Raw genomic sequence first — 15,872 nt, forward strand, 5'->3', positions numbered from 1 at the left:
GAGCAGAACTTCAAAATGAGCTTGACTCTACAAAATTGGATAACTATGTATTCCTAATTAAGTGTCACAAGGTTTTATGAAAGACTTGATCCTCCATAATGTTGCATACCAACATACATTAATGTACAACACCCACCACCAATTAAGGGGCATAAGTAGATGTAATTTGGATTTGGACATGATTGATTTTCAGGTCATGTCAATGGGTAAGATCAGGGCATCTCATCGTTATGTTGCAATGCATGTGAATTTTTACTTACTCGCTTATTAGAGCACTATTAGTTGCACACAATGTGAATATTTACAGATTTTCCTTCTCAAAACAGCAAAGATCTTGCCAGTTGTGAAGAGACAACATTTATTGCTTTGCACCCTTTTAATCTCCAACGCGGCTGCTATGGAGGTAAACACTATTATTAGGAACATGCAAACAGCTCTGGTGGCAAATAGGCATAACCAAGTATCTAACATGAAGTGTGTCGTTTTCCAGGCCCTCCCTGTTCTTCTTGATAGTTTGGTCCCAGATTTGGGTGTTATTCTCATTTCAGTGACATTGATACTTCTGTTTGGTGAGGTAAGTATCATTCCTTCATGGGGTATTTGTTGGTACTTTGGTTTTGGCCGCACTGTAACCAAAACAAATTGTTAACTTCACTTATTTTCCATACAGATCATACCACAGTCTATTTGTACCCGATACGGTTTGGTGATTGGTGCATCCGTGGCTCCAATGGTTCGTGTACTTGTTTGGATTTGCTTTCCCGTGGCATATCCCATAAGCAAGGTGATACTTCTAGGATCAATATCATCTTATTTTCTTAGTTCTTTAGCAATATAGTATACTATACACACTTCTACCATTTTCACAAAATCAAATTCTTAATTATTGGTTTGTCTTACCAGCTCCTAGATTTTTTGTTGGGAAATGGGCATGAACCTCTTTACCGCCGAGCTGAGTTGAAAACACTAGTTGACTTTCACAGTGCTGAGGTATGCATTTCTGTGATCCTAAAACTCACATATATTGTTCCTCCTGGGAATCATTTAATCTTTTCGTTTTCATACATTTTACTTTATATGCATCTAAATGAATCATTCTCTTCATGTCGATTTGTAACACAGGCTGGAAGAGGTGGAGATTTGTCAATTGAAGAGACGACAATCATCGCAGGAGCTCTCGAGCTCACTGAGAAAACAGCTAGGGATGCAATGACTCCTTTATCTGAAACTTTCGCAATTGATATCAACGCCAAACTTGACAGGTATGGTGTATCGTCTCAAAGAATAACATATTTTTTTTGTTTTTTGATCTCACTGAGTTAATGACAGGCACCACATATTGGTAAGCACACAGGGATTTGATACATTTGATCATCGAGAAGGGACATAGCAGAGTGCCGGTATATTATGAGCAGCCAAGTAACATCATTGGACTTATTCTGGTAATTCCTTGTTGATTTATACGAGCTCGATAGTTCTTCATTTCCTAGTTATGTACTTCTATCTTTTCTTTATGATTTATATATCATTTTACCCATATATATTTGTTACTCATTTCTCTAGTATTTTACTTGTAAATTGCAGGTGAAGAATTTATTGACCTACAACCCAGCAAATGACGTACCTGTGAAGAATATCATTGTTCGCCCGATTCCAAGGTAATTATGACTTCAATGCTACCAACATTACCAAAATAAGAGCATCAATCCAATAAACAATCTTGACAGTTGAATTGGTTCTTAAATATCTGATTTTGTATTTATTTTTATTTTTTTTGTTGCTTACAAGAAACAATGGTGTTCTTTTTTGCTCTATGATTTTGTTTTCTTGAGTATCTGTTTTAATTTTTGGGGATGAGAAGACAAAACTAGACTATAAATTTGGAACCATAAGTGATTTAGGTAAACTCTATTATTTCTTTTGTCTGTTCCATCCAACAACTAGCCACTAAAAAGCATGTTATGCAATCTAAGAACCAATATGTTTGTTGATGGACCTTCTACAAGGGTTTCAGAGACAATGCCCTTGTACGACATACTGAACAAGTTTCAGAAAGGTGTCAGCCATATGGCTGCTGTTGTGAAACAAGACAGTAACACAGTGGAGCAACGAGCTAGCAGACACACAGCCAATGGTGAGTACTGAGTTCTGTTGGTAAAATGGCTTTGTGTACTCTTTTTGTGGTTTCTTTAATTTTGATTATTTCTTTGGTATATAATTTCATTGTTTGAGCCACATACAGATTCAATGAGGGAAGTGAGAGTAGATATTCACAGTGATAGGTTTTATCACAAGAAAATATTGAAAACCAAGAGATCGCTTAAAAATCTGAAGAACCAGCCAGGAAACTCAAACAGAGTGAACTCAAGTAGTAGGAGGTGGTCAGATCATTATCACCTGGAGGTCCGGCAGATAAATGACAATTCGCTCTCAACGCCCACTAAAGATGGAGAAGTCATTGGCATAATAACTATGGAAGATGTCATCGAGGAGCTCTTAAAAGTATGAGGACTAATTTTATTAGCGTTTCATGATCAACTTTTATTTTCTCAAAAAAAAAATTATGCTTCCGTTGTGTTTTGGTTTCTCTTTTGCAGGAGGAAATTTATGATGAGACAGATCATTAGTAAGCCTACTTGATTCTGATTTAGAAATTACTACTTCAGTGATGGATAGACTATTTATTACAGAGGAAGATAGTTGATAACAAGTTGAATACATAGAATACCGAATTTATACTGATACTGTTCATAACCTTCCAAGGAAAAGTACAAGGCTCAGAACAATTTACAGTTTATAGGAGGGCATATCATTTTAAGATTTGCCTCTTTTTTTTTTTTTTTTTCTCTCTTTTTGTAATGATAATATGATTTTAAATTTATTTGCATTTTCAGATTTCTTGATCTATACACGTTTGGCTACTAAGAAAAAGCATAATTCTAAGTAAATATGACAGCAACACATGTTTGAATGATAATAATTTCATTTGGATGAAAATGCAAATAAAATTTGAAGGAGCAGCAGTTTCTTGATGCATGCAAGTTTGGCTGCAGGGAAAGAACACGGTTCCAACCAAGCATAACATTCTCACATATCTGGATGTTATTGATTTTAATTTAACTATCTCAAGGCATTCATGAGTGAGCACTCACAAGAGCAATGACAGGCATAATTCTTGACATGGATCTGAATGAAAATAGACCATTATTAATATTACTAACATAAAGAAATGAGATTTATTTCATTTAAGAGATACATAGAGGAGTTGGCACAAATACATTTTTGCAGTTGAAATTTTCATTCCTAGATTTCAACTTCAGTTTCGAGTAGTCTCAAAAATCAAAGAATATGGCCAATAAGCAGACATCTTTTCCATCAACTTCAACAAGGAAGGTAGTTAAAGGTAAAAGCCAGAATGCCTTCAAGCTAAATGTCACGGACTGGGCGCTTGCCATCCTCCCGAGAAGCCGGCTCCACAAGTGGTATTGTGTACCCCATGCATTATGCCCAAGGACCAACCCTGGTGATGCGATAGGAACCTGCCTTGCCGCTCACAAACTAATGCTCTTACAAGGTGCTTGGTGTAGAACTCGGATCCCCAATGAGTCGATACGTGACATGCTACCACCGTCAATCCCTAACGCCCTTGTCAAGGGACATTACCCTGCCTGCCTCAAACTTGTTCGTTCCCCTACCCATGGGAACCCGCCCCGTGCGGACACCACCCTTGGTGCGGACCCCACAATGAAGGTGCTTTGTGTAAGTCCTACATACCATCCCCTCACAAGGCCCCTAGGCTGGCTCTGATACCACTTGTCATGGATTGGGTGCTTGAGATCCTCCCGAGAAGCCGGCTCCATGAATGGTATTGTGTACTTCCGTGCATTATGCCCAAAGACTAACTCAAGTGACGCGATAGAGATCTACCCTGCCTGCCTTGCCGCTCACAAACTAATGTGCTTGCAAGGTACTTGGTTTAGAACTCAAATCCCCAATGAGTCGATACGTGACATAAAGCTACCTTGACTTTTGTCTCACTGAATTCTATTAATACTTCATTCAACAGGAGGAGCTCTATGATATGCCGGGACAGTTGCAGGGAAGAACATTTGCCTGACTCCTTCAGCCTTTATGATGGGAAAAATGATAGCCGATGCACCCTGGAAAAGATTTGTCAATATAAGTTATTTTCAATGCATAGAAAGCCTTTTTTCCCCTCTTACTTCTCCACTGAAGAATTGTTCATGAAAGTTATACTCGATATACAGAGAGTTTTTTCCTTTACAATTTTTTTCTTGCATTTTTTAGAATTGTTTTTGGTTAGGATTTTGGAGATACTTGCTCCAAAATGAAAGAAATCTAACTTTAAAATACTAACCAAATAATATTGACAGCTATAGACTATGGGATATATGTCCAGCATGTCTAGCTGGACAAGCAATCATTAATAAGTAAAACCTCACACACCTATTAAAATTCTTCTTTTTTTTTTTTTTTTTTGGGCATAAAATACTTTATGTTAGTTTGTGAACACCATTTTACCCTAAAAAAATAAAATAATTAGTTACCAAATATGAAATCTAACCGTGCCCTAAGTCCTTGGACAAGAATTAGACGAATCTAACATTTAGACACATGGCACCCAACACTCGTACTGCATAATATGCATCCTATAATTGGAAGATAGCACAACGTACCAAAAATAATCTAGCTGCTATCCACAGGCGCTTAGGGGAAGGAAATGGTAGCAAGAGACGGCCAACACCATATATGGCTATAGCAAAGAAATGGAGTACCAAGCTCAATGGGCTAGGATTTAGACCAGAGAGTAAAGCCACTGGTCCTGTTGAACACACACCTCCAAGGCTCAAATAATCAAAACATGCTTCACGCATTTCCTTCCTTGCTTGATCAGGAGATGCACAAAACACCTTATACAGGGCTCCAGCCAAAGTATTTATTGTAGATGCCACAGGCTGCCAAAAAACCAAAGCAGAGCACATCATACACCATAGTCAACAAAGAGCGAAAAAGAACATTAGTACCTTAGAACTTCAATAGTTAGATTGAACACGTAGAACGTAATATCATAATAAAAGCAATTTAAGATTTCCAAATTCTTTTCCCCCACAAATTGTGATTGGATTTTTGTTTCATTCATTTATTTTATCTAAACTTATATTTTGGGAGGGGGTCATGGCATGCACACGACTACTGAAATCATTTTACAGATTTTTTTATCTTTTTTTATTAGCTTTAGGAATTCTTCATGGCGTACACAAACTTTGTTATTTAAAATTTTGTAACCTTGAATTAAGCAGTTAAAGAATTTTATGATTACGATTTGTTCTTTTCACTAAATCAGGTTTACATCAAACAACTGAAATAAAGCAGTTCATATCCAAGCCTTCTAATCTTTAATGTGAATGACACCAAATGCAAGGATTTGAGCCTAGCTTACTTTTCGTAAGGTGTAAAAGGATTCAAGATATCTGCACAATGAAGCCGAATTGTTCAGGTCACGCAGAGGCTTAAGGAGATCCCTTAGAACGACAATATCAGAGAGTGCCACAGTCATTCCTCCACCAGTTAAAGGATGACGCATGTTGAAAGCATCACCTATTAATAGTGCTCCAGGAGTAGGGTAAGGAGCAGCTGGCATACTTCTATTGGGCATTGTTCTAATACTTCCCTTATCAATTGCAGCTATAAATGAATCATGCAGCTCAGGTGGAACCTGAAACATTGCATTGATTGATCCAAGGTAATTGTTGGAAGCATACAAAACATGTTCTTGTTAAAATCTGCTTGTGAGAGTGAAATGAGAAGCAAAAAGCTGGGAAGTAACTACTCTCAGCAACAGTGCAGTTATATTAATATGTCAAATATCGGAATCATATAACAAAAGCTTTAGGTACCTGGGGAGCCACCACAGTTTTCAAATAGTTTGCCAATTCACCATTAGCAATGGAAGGGATCTTTTGACCAGGTATATCAACCAAACAACGAATCTCTGTACTACTTACTGGATAAAATAAGATGGGTGAGGGGTCCGCTAAAATAACATGCCCATAATTTGGAAATGGAAGCTCACAGTTCTCCAAGACCAAGCCTACAAAGCAAGAGGGCACATCTACCTGTAAGATAAGAATGACACAATATTATCCCCCAATGTGTAAAGCAAGAAGTATTTGACTTGTGGGTAAACATAATCAAAGCCTAAGGAATATAGAATTTGATTGACTACAGGAATATAAGTGGATGTTCAGTAAATTAGTCAATCAGAAGGAGCATAATAATGAACCAGGTAAAAAATTGCAGAAATTTACCATAGGGTTGCATAGAGAGCGGCGCAAATTTGAGAAGCATCCATCACAAACAATTGTAAGAGGAGCAAATGCTTTAAGTCCTTGACCATTTTTAGTTTTGTACTGAACCCCCTTAATAATTCCGTTTTCTTCAAGTAGTGATGTTACAGTTCCTTGGTCTAGTTGTACACTGGATGACAAATCAAAAACAAAATGGGGGGATGGAATCATAACCAAGTAAAGAAATACCACTAAATGCATCCACTGGATTGTTTAAAATTTACCAATCAGTAATCACTACACACAACAAATGTAAAAAATTAAATTACTGTGCAACAGACTAGGCACACGCAATTATCAAGGAATAAATATCGAAAACTAATATTTTATGCTTGAAATTCTGGAAAATCTAAAAAATTAATAAAATTAAAAATGGTCAATGATTGTTTGGAAGAAATTATAGAAAATTTAAGGAAAGCCAAAGTTTGGACATTGGATACAAATAATTCCACACCCCCCCCCCCCCCCCCCCCCAAAAAAAAAAAAAAAAAAAAAAAAAAGAGAAACTTGCATTGGAGCACAAAATCAGAAATAACATTCAGGAAAGAATGTGATTTGTCACTAATACTTTCTAAGAGAAAACAAGTTGATGTGGACAGGGTACTTTGAACATTAATTAATTTAATGTGATGAACATTAATTAATTTAATGTGATGAAGCTTGCTCATTTTGTTTGAAATAAGAGGGAATATATGTCTATATATGGCCATGTTGGGTAGTATGGACTATAGGTAACAAGCCTCTGAAGCATTGCTCTTAGGAAAGAAGATTAGGAAGATTAATTGTAACAAATATTAATTACTGGCGTGCACAATTTCACAACAAAATTAAGTTGACTCCCAAAATTCAAATAGGAAAATAAGGATATAAAACCAAACTCAAAGAAAGCAACAGCAGTTCCTCTGGTTTTATCTAGCCGATTTTACAATAAAGCAATTACAGAGTTCAAAATCAATTAGTTAACCAAATAGACAACAATGGACAAGAGAGTATACTTCGGAAGAGTAACAGCTTTTTGTCTCATCCTCTGTACGAACCGCCCATTGTGGAAGCTTCTCCCAGCCACATCCAAATGAAACTTTTCCAATGGATATGACAATTTAGTATTTCTCCCATCTTTGAAAAGAGCATATCCAAGCACCCTCTGGGCATCAATTTCCTCCACACAATCTGCAGTCCAAAGTGCATATATTTTAGCTTTCACAACAAAAACAAACCATGCATGAACAAAGCTGCCAAGTAGTTTTGATCAGACAAAGAGTTTGTACCAAAGTAAGGCTCGTCAATGAACCTAAATGTCATCGACTCATAGAAGGCTATTACAAAATGCTAATCATATCATGCATGCGTACCCTCAATGCCCAATTCGACTAGTTTTAGGTATCCTCCCGGCTGCAACAGTTCACCAACAATTCTGTTAGGCTCTGTCAAATCTCTTTCAATTACATGAACTCGCCTTCCATCCTGCAACAAATAGCATAACAAGTTTGCAGTTGAAGGATTTTGCAGCACAAAAAACAAAAATTACACGCAAGTCTCTCCCGTCTTGAATATTATTGTGTGCTTAGCAGGAGAGAGAGAGAGAGAGAGAGAGAGAGAGAGAGAGCTGCAGGCAAAAATTGGAAAAAAGAAATAATGATTTGATCATGGCAAGAGCATCTGCAGCAACCTCATCAATTACAGTTTGCTATTTTACAGAGCCAAAGTACCAAAAACGCTGCTCCAGTAGCCTCGAGCAAAGCTGGTCATTTCAGAAAAATGCCACAGTATCTTGCTACTCCTAGCAAATCACTGCAGACTCAACAGGTAATATTAAATTATTTTCATTATATACTTGTAACAACACTTTTAAAATAAATAAATATTTAATAAAATATTATAAATGAAATTTGGTGGACAATTTTTATTTCTTGCTAACCTGACTATGTAGTTCCACTACCGTAATATTTGTGCTCCCATTCGGTAGTGAAACTGCCATGTAGTATCACCGTCATACCTAATATAATTGTATTTGAAAAAAATAAAAGAATGAAAGAAATAATATTTTAAACAAAGATAGCTAAAGCGGAGAGGCTTGTTGAAGCGTGTGTTAAAAAGTGATTAGCTAAAATAGAAATGTAGCATATATAGGCACATAATACTGAAGTTGATTGAGTGCTCACAGATCTCTATACCAGTGAAACAAAAGTGAACTAATCCTGCTTGCTTTATACTAGTGATTAAGCTAAGATTCGACTTGTCTCCGGTTGAAAGTTGAACTGAACCCAACAATTGAGGTCTCTGATAGATAAGAAATATTAAATAAAAGACTCTTACAGGTAAGAGTTTATGAAAATATGGCTCAGTTGAATTTTTTCAAATACTCTTCCAATAAGAGTGTTCCGTTTAATAACTCTTATTGGTCAAAGACCTCAACTGTCTGCACGAGTCCATAAGAAGTGATCCCATTTTTTTCATCGGGTCCGGGTAGAGACCAAAGATCTTGAGTGACTGATCCGCAGAACAACTCAAAAGATAAAGAAGTATCGTTAATTTCTTCATGCTTGTTCCAAATTCGAAGTGCCATTTGTACAAATAAAAATCCCCTTGTTACATGATGTCTTCTTCATATAGATAGATCGAGGATCTATGGGCCAATTACTTGTAAGTACATTTTGTGAAATTTCAACAAGAGACGAGCCATTTTACTGCCTAGAATTCATTTTATATGTTAACAACTCTCAGCTAAAAAGTCCAAAACTATGTTAATTAATCTACTAATCAAGACAGACGTATGTGAGCAACAAACAATTACTATACGGTCTGCTAACTATCAAATGCATCCAATGACTTCTTTCCGTGAAAACAAACTATTCCCTGCAAAATCTTGTTCCGTGGTAAAAAAAAAATGCATGACATTTTTTTTCCTTTTCCCAGGAAACAAACAGAAACGAGAAGATCTCACCTTGCCGAGGGTGTGAGCGAGGGCAGCACCGGCGACGCCTGCTCCGACAATGATGACGTCAACATCGGGTCCTCCTTCGGGTCGGGCCTCTCCGTTGGCGGAGCTCCGAACACAATCATTTGGGATCTCATCATCAAATAATCCACTGCCCGCTCTGCGTCTCTTGTTACCCTTCGTCGTGGCGTTGCGGCGTAAAATGTAGAGAAGAACAAACCCTAGCAGAGAAGCAAAGAAAGTCCCGATGATGTAATTGTCCACCATTATCAGCGCCATCTTGATGTTCGAATTGGTTAGCCAACAATGGCGGAACCCAGAAGAAGGAGACTCGCTCTCTCTCTCTATGCTTCTCTTTCTTCTCCCTCCTGCTCCGGTGCTGGTTCGGGCATGTGTATTTTCGAGGAAGACGAAAGAGATCGGCGGAGACAAGTGCCATTTATAGGGAAACACACTACTGGGTCTGGTGGGGGTATGGGTCCTTCTTGTTCTTGTTGTTGTTATTGTTCTTGCAGTTGGAGGAGGAAGAGAGGGGTAATAAGAAGTGGTACAATGATCGGGTCCGGGTTGTGGTGTGTGACCCGGTAGCCCGTGGGGAGATTGTAAAGAGTAGAGATGGTGCTGCAGTAGCATTTTATGGCTCTCTCTCTCTCTCTCTCGCTCTATCAGTCTTTTCTTATGGTTTGTGGATTATGGTGTGCAGGCAACTTCATAATTTGGTACAATTTACAATTTTTTATTAAATAAAAGAAAATATTATAAATTTTAATTTTTTTAATAAATAAATGATCAAATATTTTTTTGGGTGTGATTTATAAAAGTGTGGACTCACATGTAAAATATTTAATGATTTATTTAATAAAAAAATTAAGATCTTTAATATTACCCTTAAATAAATAAATTTGAAGGACTTTGTTTGAGTTGTGCTGGATTTTACAGAAACAAGTGCCCTAAGCATAATGAGATGAGATACATATGATGGCTAAACCATTGGGCTTTTCATTATTGTTGAATGAATTTGATGCGTGATGTTGTAACACGTCACTAATTAATTAATATGAATTTTTTATTGTTGGGTATAAATTTGATGCATATTGTGGCAACTAGTTAAACTTTTAAAGAAAGAAATTATTATTAGATGTTTGGGATGTATTATATAAATGTATTTTTTGATTTTTTTTTAGTTAAAAATATAGAGAAAAAAGATATATGTTTAGGATAATTTTTTTACTTTTTATAAAAAGATATGTAATAAAATATTATAGTAAAATCAAAATGGCTATTTTATCCTTTTGACTTTTGAATAATTGAATTTAAAGGGTAAAATTATGGCTTCCCCCACAAATTACCCTTGAATAGTATAGATTTTTTTTAATTTTTTAGTAACTTTTTTACTTTTTTTAATTTATCTCAAACAATGCTCACCTAAAAGATATCACAAATGAATGCAAAAAAAGTTACTCCATTCATGTCAAAATAATAGTCTATTTTAGAGAATTTAAATTTTTTTGGTAATACAATTATTGTATTTTAAAAATATTAATTTTTCAAAATTATCCGTTGATAGTATTTTTCTTAGGAAAATCAATTGTCATAATTGTACTTTTTATATTGTAAATGAATTTAAAAGAAGAGCAAAATAAAAAATTCATATTATTTTAGTTTTTGATTTTTGAAAAATGACTAATATTTTGAAATAATGAAAAATTGAATAAGGAATTAATATTTTAAGATGAGTATTAATCTTGATCTTACCAAAGTTATGGCACCATATGATCTATATTGCATAGAGAGATGAACATATTTCATTTTAAGGGACTAACCCAAAGGTCCAAGCCCAACATATTATGCCCCATTTAGCCCCAAATTATCAATCAGACGAAAACACCGACACATATCATCCAGTTTACACGCGCACAACCTTCACCCATGATCATCTCACACCAATTTGATCAGTACACTGTCACATCTCCGCCGCTCGACTCTGCATTCTCAATCCTCCATCTCTCCACTGTTCAACTCCAATACCTCTGAAACCCTACCCTAACCACAAAACGAACTCGTTCATCTTCTTCAATCGTCGACTCTCACCAACACAATACGAAGCCGTCTATCTTCTCTAATCGGCGACTCTCACCAACACGAAGAACCATCATGACTCTAAAGAAATTTTATAGTTCCTGACTTCCGATTCACAGAAATGGAAAAAAAAAAAGTAACATCTCACTTCGCCTATTATTTTTCATTCAAATTTGTACATTATTCTTTGATATTTTGTATATATCATACCGTTTCAATAAAACTTTCATAAAAAAAATAAAAAAAAACCTTGTAAAACACATTTTACATACTTCAAAATGTATAAATCCTACTTTATATATAATCCCCTGTTTTAAAACATTCTAATCCCCTATTTTTACATATAAATCCTTGTTTTTACACATTCAACTTCTTGTTCTCATTCTTGTTGTTGTTGCTTCTTCTTGTTGTTGTTAAATATTAGCTTTTTTTCTTCGTATTGTTGCTACATTTTGTTGAATACTTAATCTTCTTGTTGTTATTGTTGTTGTTTGCAAAATATAATGGGTTGTTCTTATTGTTGATAGTGTTTATAAAGCTAAAACATCGGACAGTTTCATCACTCTACAAGTAACATATCTAAATTTATTCAAACTGCAAATGAAACTGCAAAATTACACAATTTAATCACTATTCAAAACAAATAGGTAACTTATTATAAAGTGCAAATAAAACTGTCAAATTATATAGTTTTGTTACTATTAACAACAAATAGATATAACTTTATATTAAACTGCATATAAAACTGCAAAATTACACAATTTTGTCACTATATTACTAATGTCCTGCTGTTGCTTTCATTTTTTCAGAAATAGCTATTGGAAGATATTGGAAGAAACAAACCAATATGCCCAAAAATCTAATCAGGGATTTGAGTATCTCTCATTTTAACAGTCCTTCACCTATATCCACTGAAATGCCACCATTTCCCCATCCACAAAAAATCCAATCACCATAACCAAAAAAACCCACAAAACAACCACATACCTACAAGAAAAAGCTCAAGAACTACACCACAGACCACACCCTTACAGCAAACACCAACCACACTTCCAACCACAACAAAAACAAACAAAAGAAAGCCAAAAAAAAAAAAAACAAGAACCAACCAAAAAAAGAAAGCTCCAAGAAAGCCAATCAACTCCCAAAACAAAAACCAAGGCATCAAAAGGGAAAAAAGCAGCAGTCCCTGCAAAGAGAGTCCAACAGTTTAATTACCGTTCCAACATCGAAACGGTAATCAAGCTGTTGAAGGGGGTCAAATTCACAACAGCCCAATAGATAAAGCTGCAAAAAAACTTTTTTTGGCCCATTATAAATGCTCTTTCCTTAACACAACTGAAGGCCTCTTGGTACAAATGTTACAATTCCATTATAGCATGGCAAAAAGGAAATGAAACTTAGAAATAGTAATGTGAGGCTCATTTTTTGTATCAACTGTGGAGAAGACAACATCACCACTAAATCCTATACAAGACCAAAGGATTTTAAGCTCACATTTACAAACGAAGATGCAAATCAGTAAAGAGATTGGATGCCAAGTCGTTGACCAAAATGTTTCAATAAACAAAAAAAGGAAAATCAATCAATAATCGTCAAGATCTTGCAAGGGTCATCACCCTTTACTTGTACCTGAAACTTCTCATGCCTACAACAGGCCATACACTCAGTTGGAGTTTCCTCAACTATGTTGACAATCTCAACAGCATCAAGAAGTACAATTAGGTTGAGACAATAAAAGACACACTGATGAATTCAATGGCAAATGCAAGCAACAACCCAAGGCATGTCACTGGATACATCATGTTACTCTTGGTAAACACACTACTCAACTACTTCACACAAAAATATCAAACACCCAACTATTTCAAACCATCTAACATATTTCAATTTTTTTTACAGTACTGATACTGTGAGCACAATAAACTCCTTCGACCATCCAACAAAGAAGGCTTCCCAAGGTTTATGAAGTGGAACCTTGGCAAAATGTACTACAAGTGAAAATACATCAGCCTTGCTAACTTTGAAAAAGTATTCAAACTCTTCTATACTTTCATAGCACAAATCTATTCAACACTCCTTTCACAGTCATTGTAGTAACAATCATATTATGAAACTGTAAAAATTTACAGTTTCAAACAACATATTTTTAACGCTTAACTCACATTACTCACAGTACAAATCATGTTATGAAACTGTAAAAGTTTACAGTTTCAAAGCACACACCTATTTAACACTTCTATCACTCATATTATGAAACTGCAAAAGTTTGCAGTTTCAACGCATAAATCTATTCAACAATCCTTTCACCTTTATTACACTAACAATCATGTTATGAAACTATAAAAGTTTGCAGTTTCAAACAACATATTTTCAACACTTAACTCACATTACTCACAGTACAAATCATGTTATGAAACTAACCAATTTTACAGTATTACTGATATATGCCACATTGTTCCAATGCAGGTTGACCAATGTGCTTTAACCCCAACTCAACAAGAAATACAGTTATTGCATATCAATCAAAACATATCAACAAACTCTTCAACAAAGCAACATTGTCACACCCCAAATCCGGGTATGACCGGCCGTGGCCCACAGGGACTCAGCCCAAGGCACACGTAAGTCTAACCACTAATCCATAATCACATTTAACAACTATACAAAAGTCCAGTAATAAATAACCAAACTGAATTCAGTGACATGCCAAAGTATAAATGGCAAAACCAACCGTAATCAATACCATCCAAACTTATGAGATATAAATAGCCCACATATCAAAATATTCCTAAATGAACCTCAAAAAAAAAAAAAAAAGTATGCACAAATTTGACATAACAATCTAAAACAAAATAAATGTATGTCCTAGAGGTCCATGCAATCGAATCTCAGCTATGCTATGAGTCCACCCTAAGTCCTTCTAACACCTGGAAGTGATAAAAACTAAGTCAACTGATAGCTCAGTGAGTGGCAACATGGATAGTAAATACAGTTTTGAAAATATGGCTCAATTCCAAAATAAGATATATATCACAGAAACTAGATTGACATACAATTTGGTATATACAATCTGTTTTAAAAAGAAGGTTCCACAGTTCAACAGTTAAAATACTCATGTCTCGCAAGAACATGATAAATGACATTTTTCACTTAAAACCGATTACAACATGAACACCAATAATTTTCTGGGTACCAAGAAAAAACAAATAATATACCACACAGTTCTCAAGGCTGTAAGCCCCGTTGGATCCAATACCGAACTAAGAGTAATCCTCAGGGTGGCAACCTAGGCCTTTTCTCTAAGATGATCCGATTGAAGGTCACCTAGCTTTTTTTAAGGTCTTTTTTTTACAATCGTTGAGCACTAGAGTCATCATGGCTCAACCTGGATCTGTTCCCCAGCGGCCAGAGTCACCACACACAGTGGAATAATTTCCCTGGACTAAATACACAGATGGTCCCAATAATCAATACACATTAGTTTCGCAAAACATGGTAGTTCATCATTATAAACATGAGACCAAAACAAATAGTTTACAGTATGCCAAGTTCACACATGTTTCAGAAATAATTTGATTCCATTGATAATATAATAATTTATCAAAACAGGTTAAGCATGAAACAACAATTTAATTTTTCAACAGTTCAGGGTAGGGGAACATTTATAAAAATATGTAGCATGAAACTACTCACCTGGACACGATATAATATAATCCTTGAATAAAGTATGAAAGTCCAACTAGTGCCCTGAACAAAGTATTAAAATTATACGTCACTACTAATTCAAACATACTAAAATGAATAATAAACTAAGTACCCTCAAACTAAAACACACTAACACGGCTCAACCCAACTCACCGCTACTCTTAAATATTACCTAAGTTCATGTTCTTCAAGGTCTAAAATCACTCAAGACATGGTTTCCGATTGAAACTTAACTAAAAGTGACTTTAAGATAAAACAGAGTTTTTCCAATCTATTCGCTAACTTTGAAAATTAAAAACCCACTCCACGTTGTTCGAAAAATTCTAAAACCCTCCAGATATCAACTAATATATCCTAAGTTTCAAACCCAATTGGTTTCACTTGATTTGCCTATGAAAATAATTATTTACAATTAATTATGCCCAAACAGATTATTTTCTGCAGCACTTTAAAGAAATTGACGATTCTCTTAGTATACAGGAGTAATTAATGCAAGGCCAAAAATGTCCGAAACTAGACTCATAACCGGTTCTAATGACACTGATTTGATAATTTTTGGATTTATACCCAAAGAGAACAACACTCCCGAATTTACTGTTAAAAACCAGTTTTCTAGACAGATTTGAACACATCAGTTTATATGGATTTTGACTCCCAAAAATTATGAAAAAAATCATTTATGCAATTCAATATGTAATTAATCTACTTTAAAAATTTCAGATTAAAATTCATCCGTTTGATATGATTTCTTGATTTTTAAAGTTTGTGATACTGTGCAG

General features: G+C 35.3%; 2 protein-coding genes across 4 annotated transcripts; one reads left to right on the forward strand and one right to left on the reverse strand.

Moving 5' to 3' along the window:
* The first annotated feature begins 424 nt into the window (after positions 1-424).
* On the forward strand, positions 425-2,806 carry LOC114284238 (DUF21 domain-containing protein At2g14520-like). Its single transcript, XM_028227148.2, has 9 exons — positions 425-574; positions 671-784; positions 904-990; positions 1,123-1,262; positions 1,355-1,442; positions 1,585-1,658; positions 2,007-2,134; positions 2,243-2,502; positions 2,598-2,806. Exons 1-9 carry the CDS (start codon positions 425-427, stop codon positions 2,625-2,627), a joined length of 1,071 nt encoding a protein of 356 aa, XP_028082949.2. The 3' UTR covers positions 2,628-2,806.
* A 381-nt stretch (positions 2,807-3,187) lies between these two features.
* LOC114284236 (squalene monooxygenase SE1) lies at positions 3,188-9,990 on the reverse strand. 3 transcript variants are annotated; one of them, XM_082894403.1, is made up of 9 exons: positions 9,313-9,450; positions 8,287-8,364; positions 7,721-7,832; positions 7,364-7,538; positions 6,330-6,498; positions 5,919-6,137; positions 5,462-5,737; positions 4,698-4,976; positions 3,188-4,160 (listed from the first exon to the last, which is right to left on the reverse strand). In XM_082894403.1, exons 2-9 carry the CDS (start codon positions 8,344-8,346, stop codon positions 4,056-4,058), a joined length of 1,395 nt encoding a protein of 464 aa, XP_082750529.1. In that variant the 5' UTR covers positions 8,347-8,364; positions 9,313-9,450; the 3' UTR covers positions 3,188-4,055. The 3 variants fall into 3 exon arrangements, with proteins under 3 accessions (XP_082750529.1, XP_028082948.2, XP_082750527.1); XM_028227147.2 differs by lacking the exon at positions 8,287-8,364 and having other exon boundaries at positions 9,313-9,989; XM_082894401.1 differs by lacking the exons at positions 5,462-5,737; positions 8,287-8,364 and having other exon boundaries at positions 9,313-9,990.
* Positions 9,991-15,872: the final 5,882 nt, after the last annotated feature.

The sequence above is a fragment of the Camellia sinensis genome, chromosome 1 (genome assembly GCF_055761805.1).
Source record: "Camellia sinensis isolate YWXY chromosome 1, ASM5576180v1, whole genome shotgun sequence".
NCBI classification, from domain to species: Eukaryota; Viridiplantae; Streptophyta; class Magnoliopsida; order Ericales; family Theaceae; genus Camellia; species Camellia sinensis.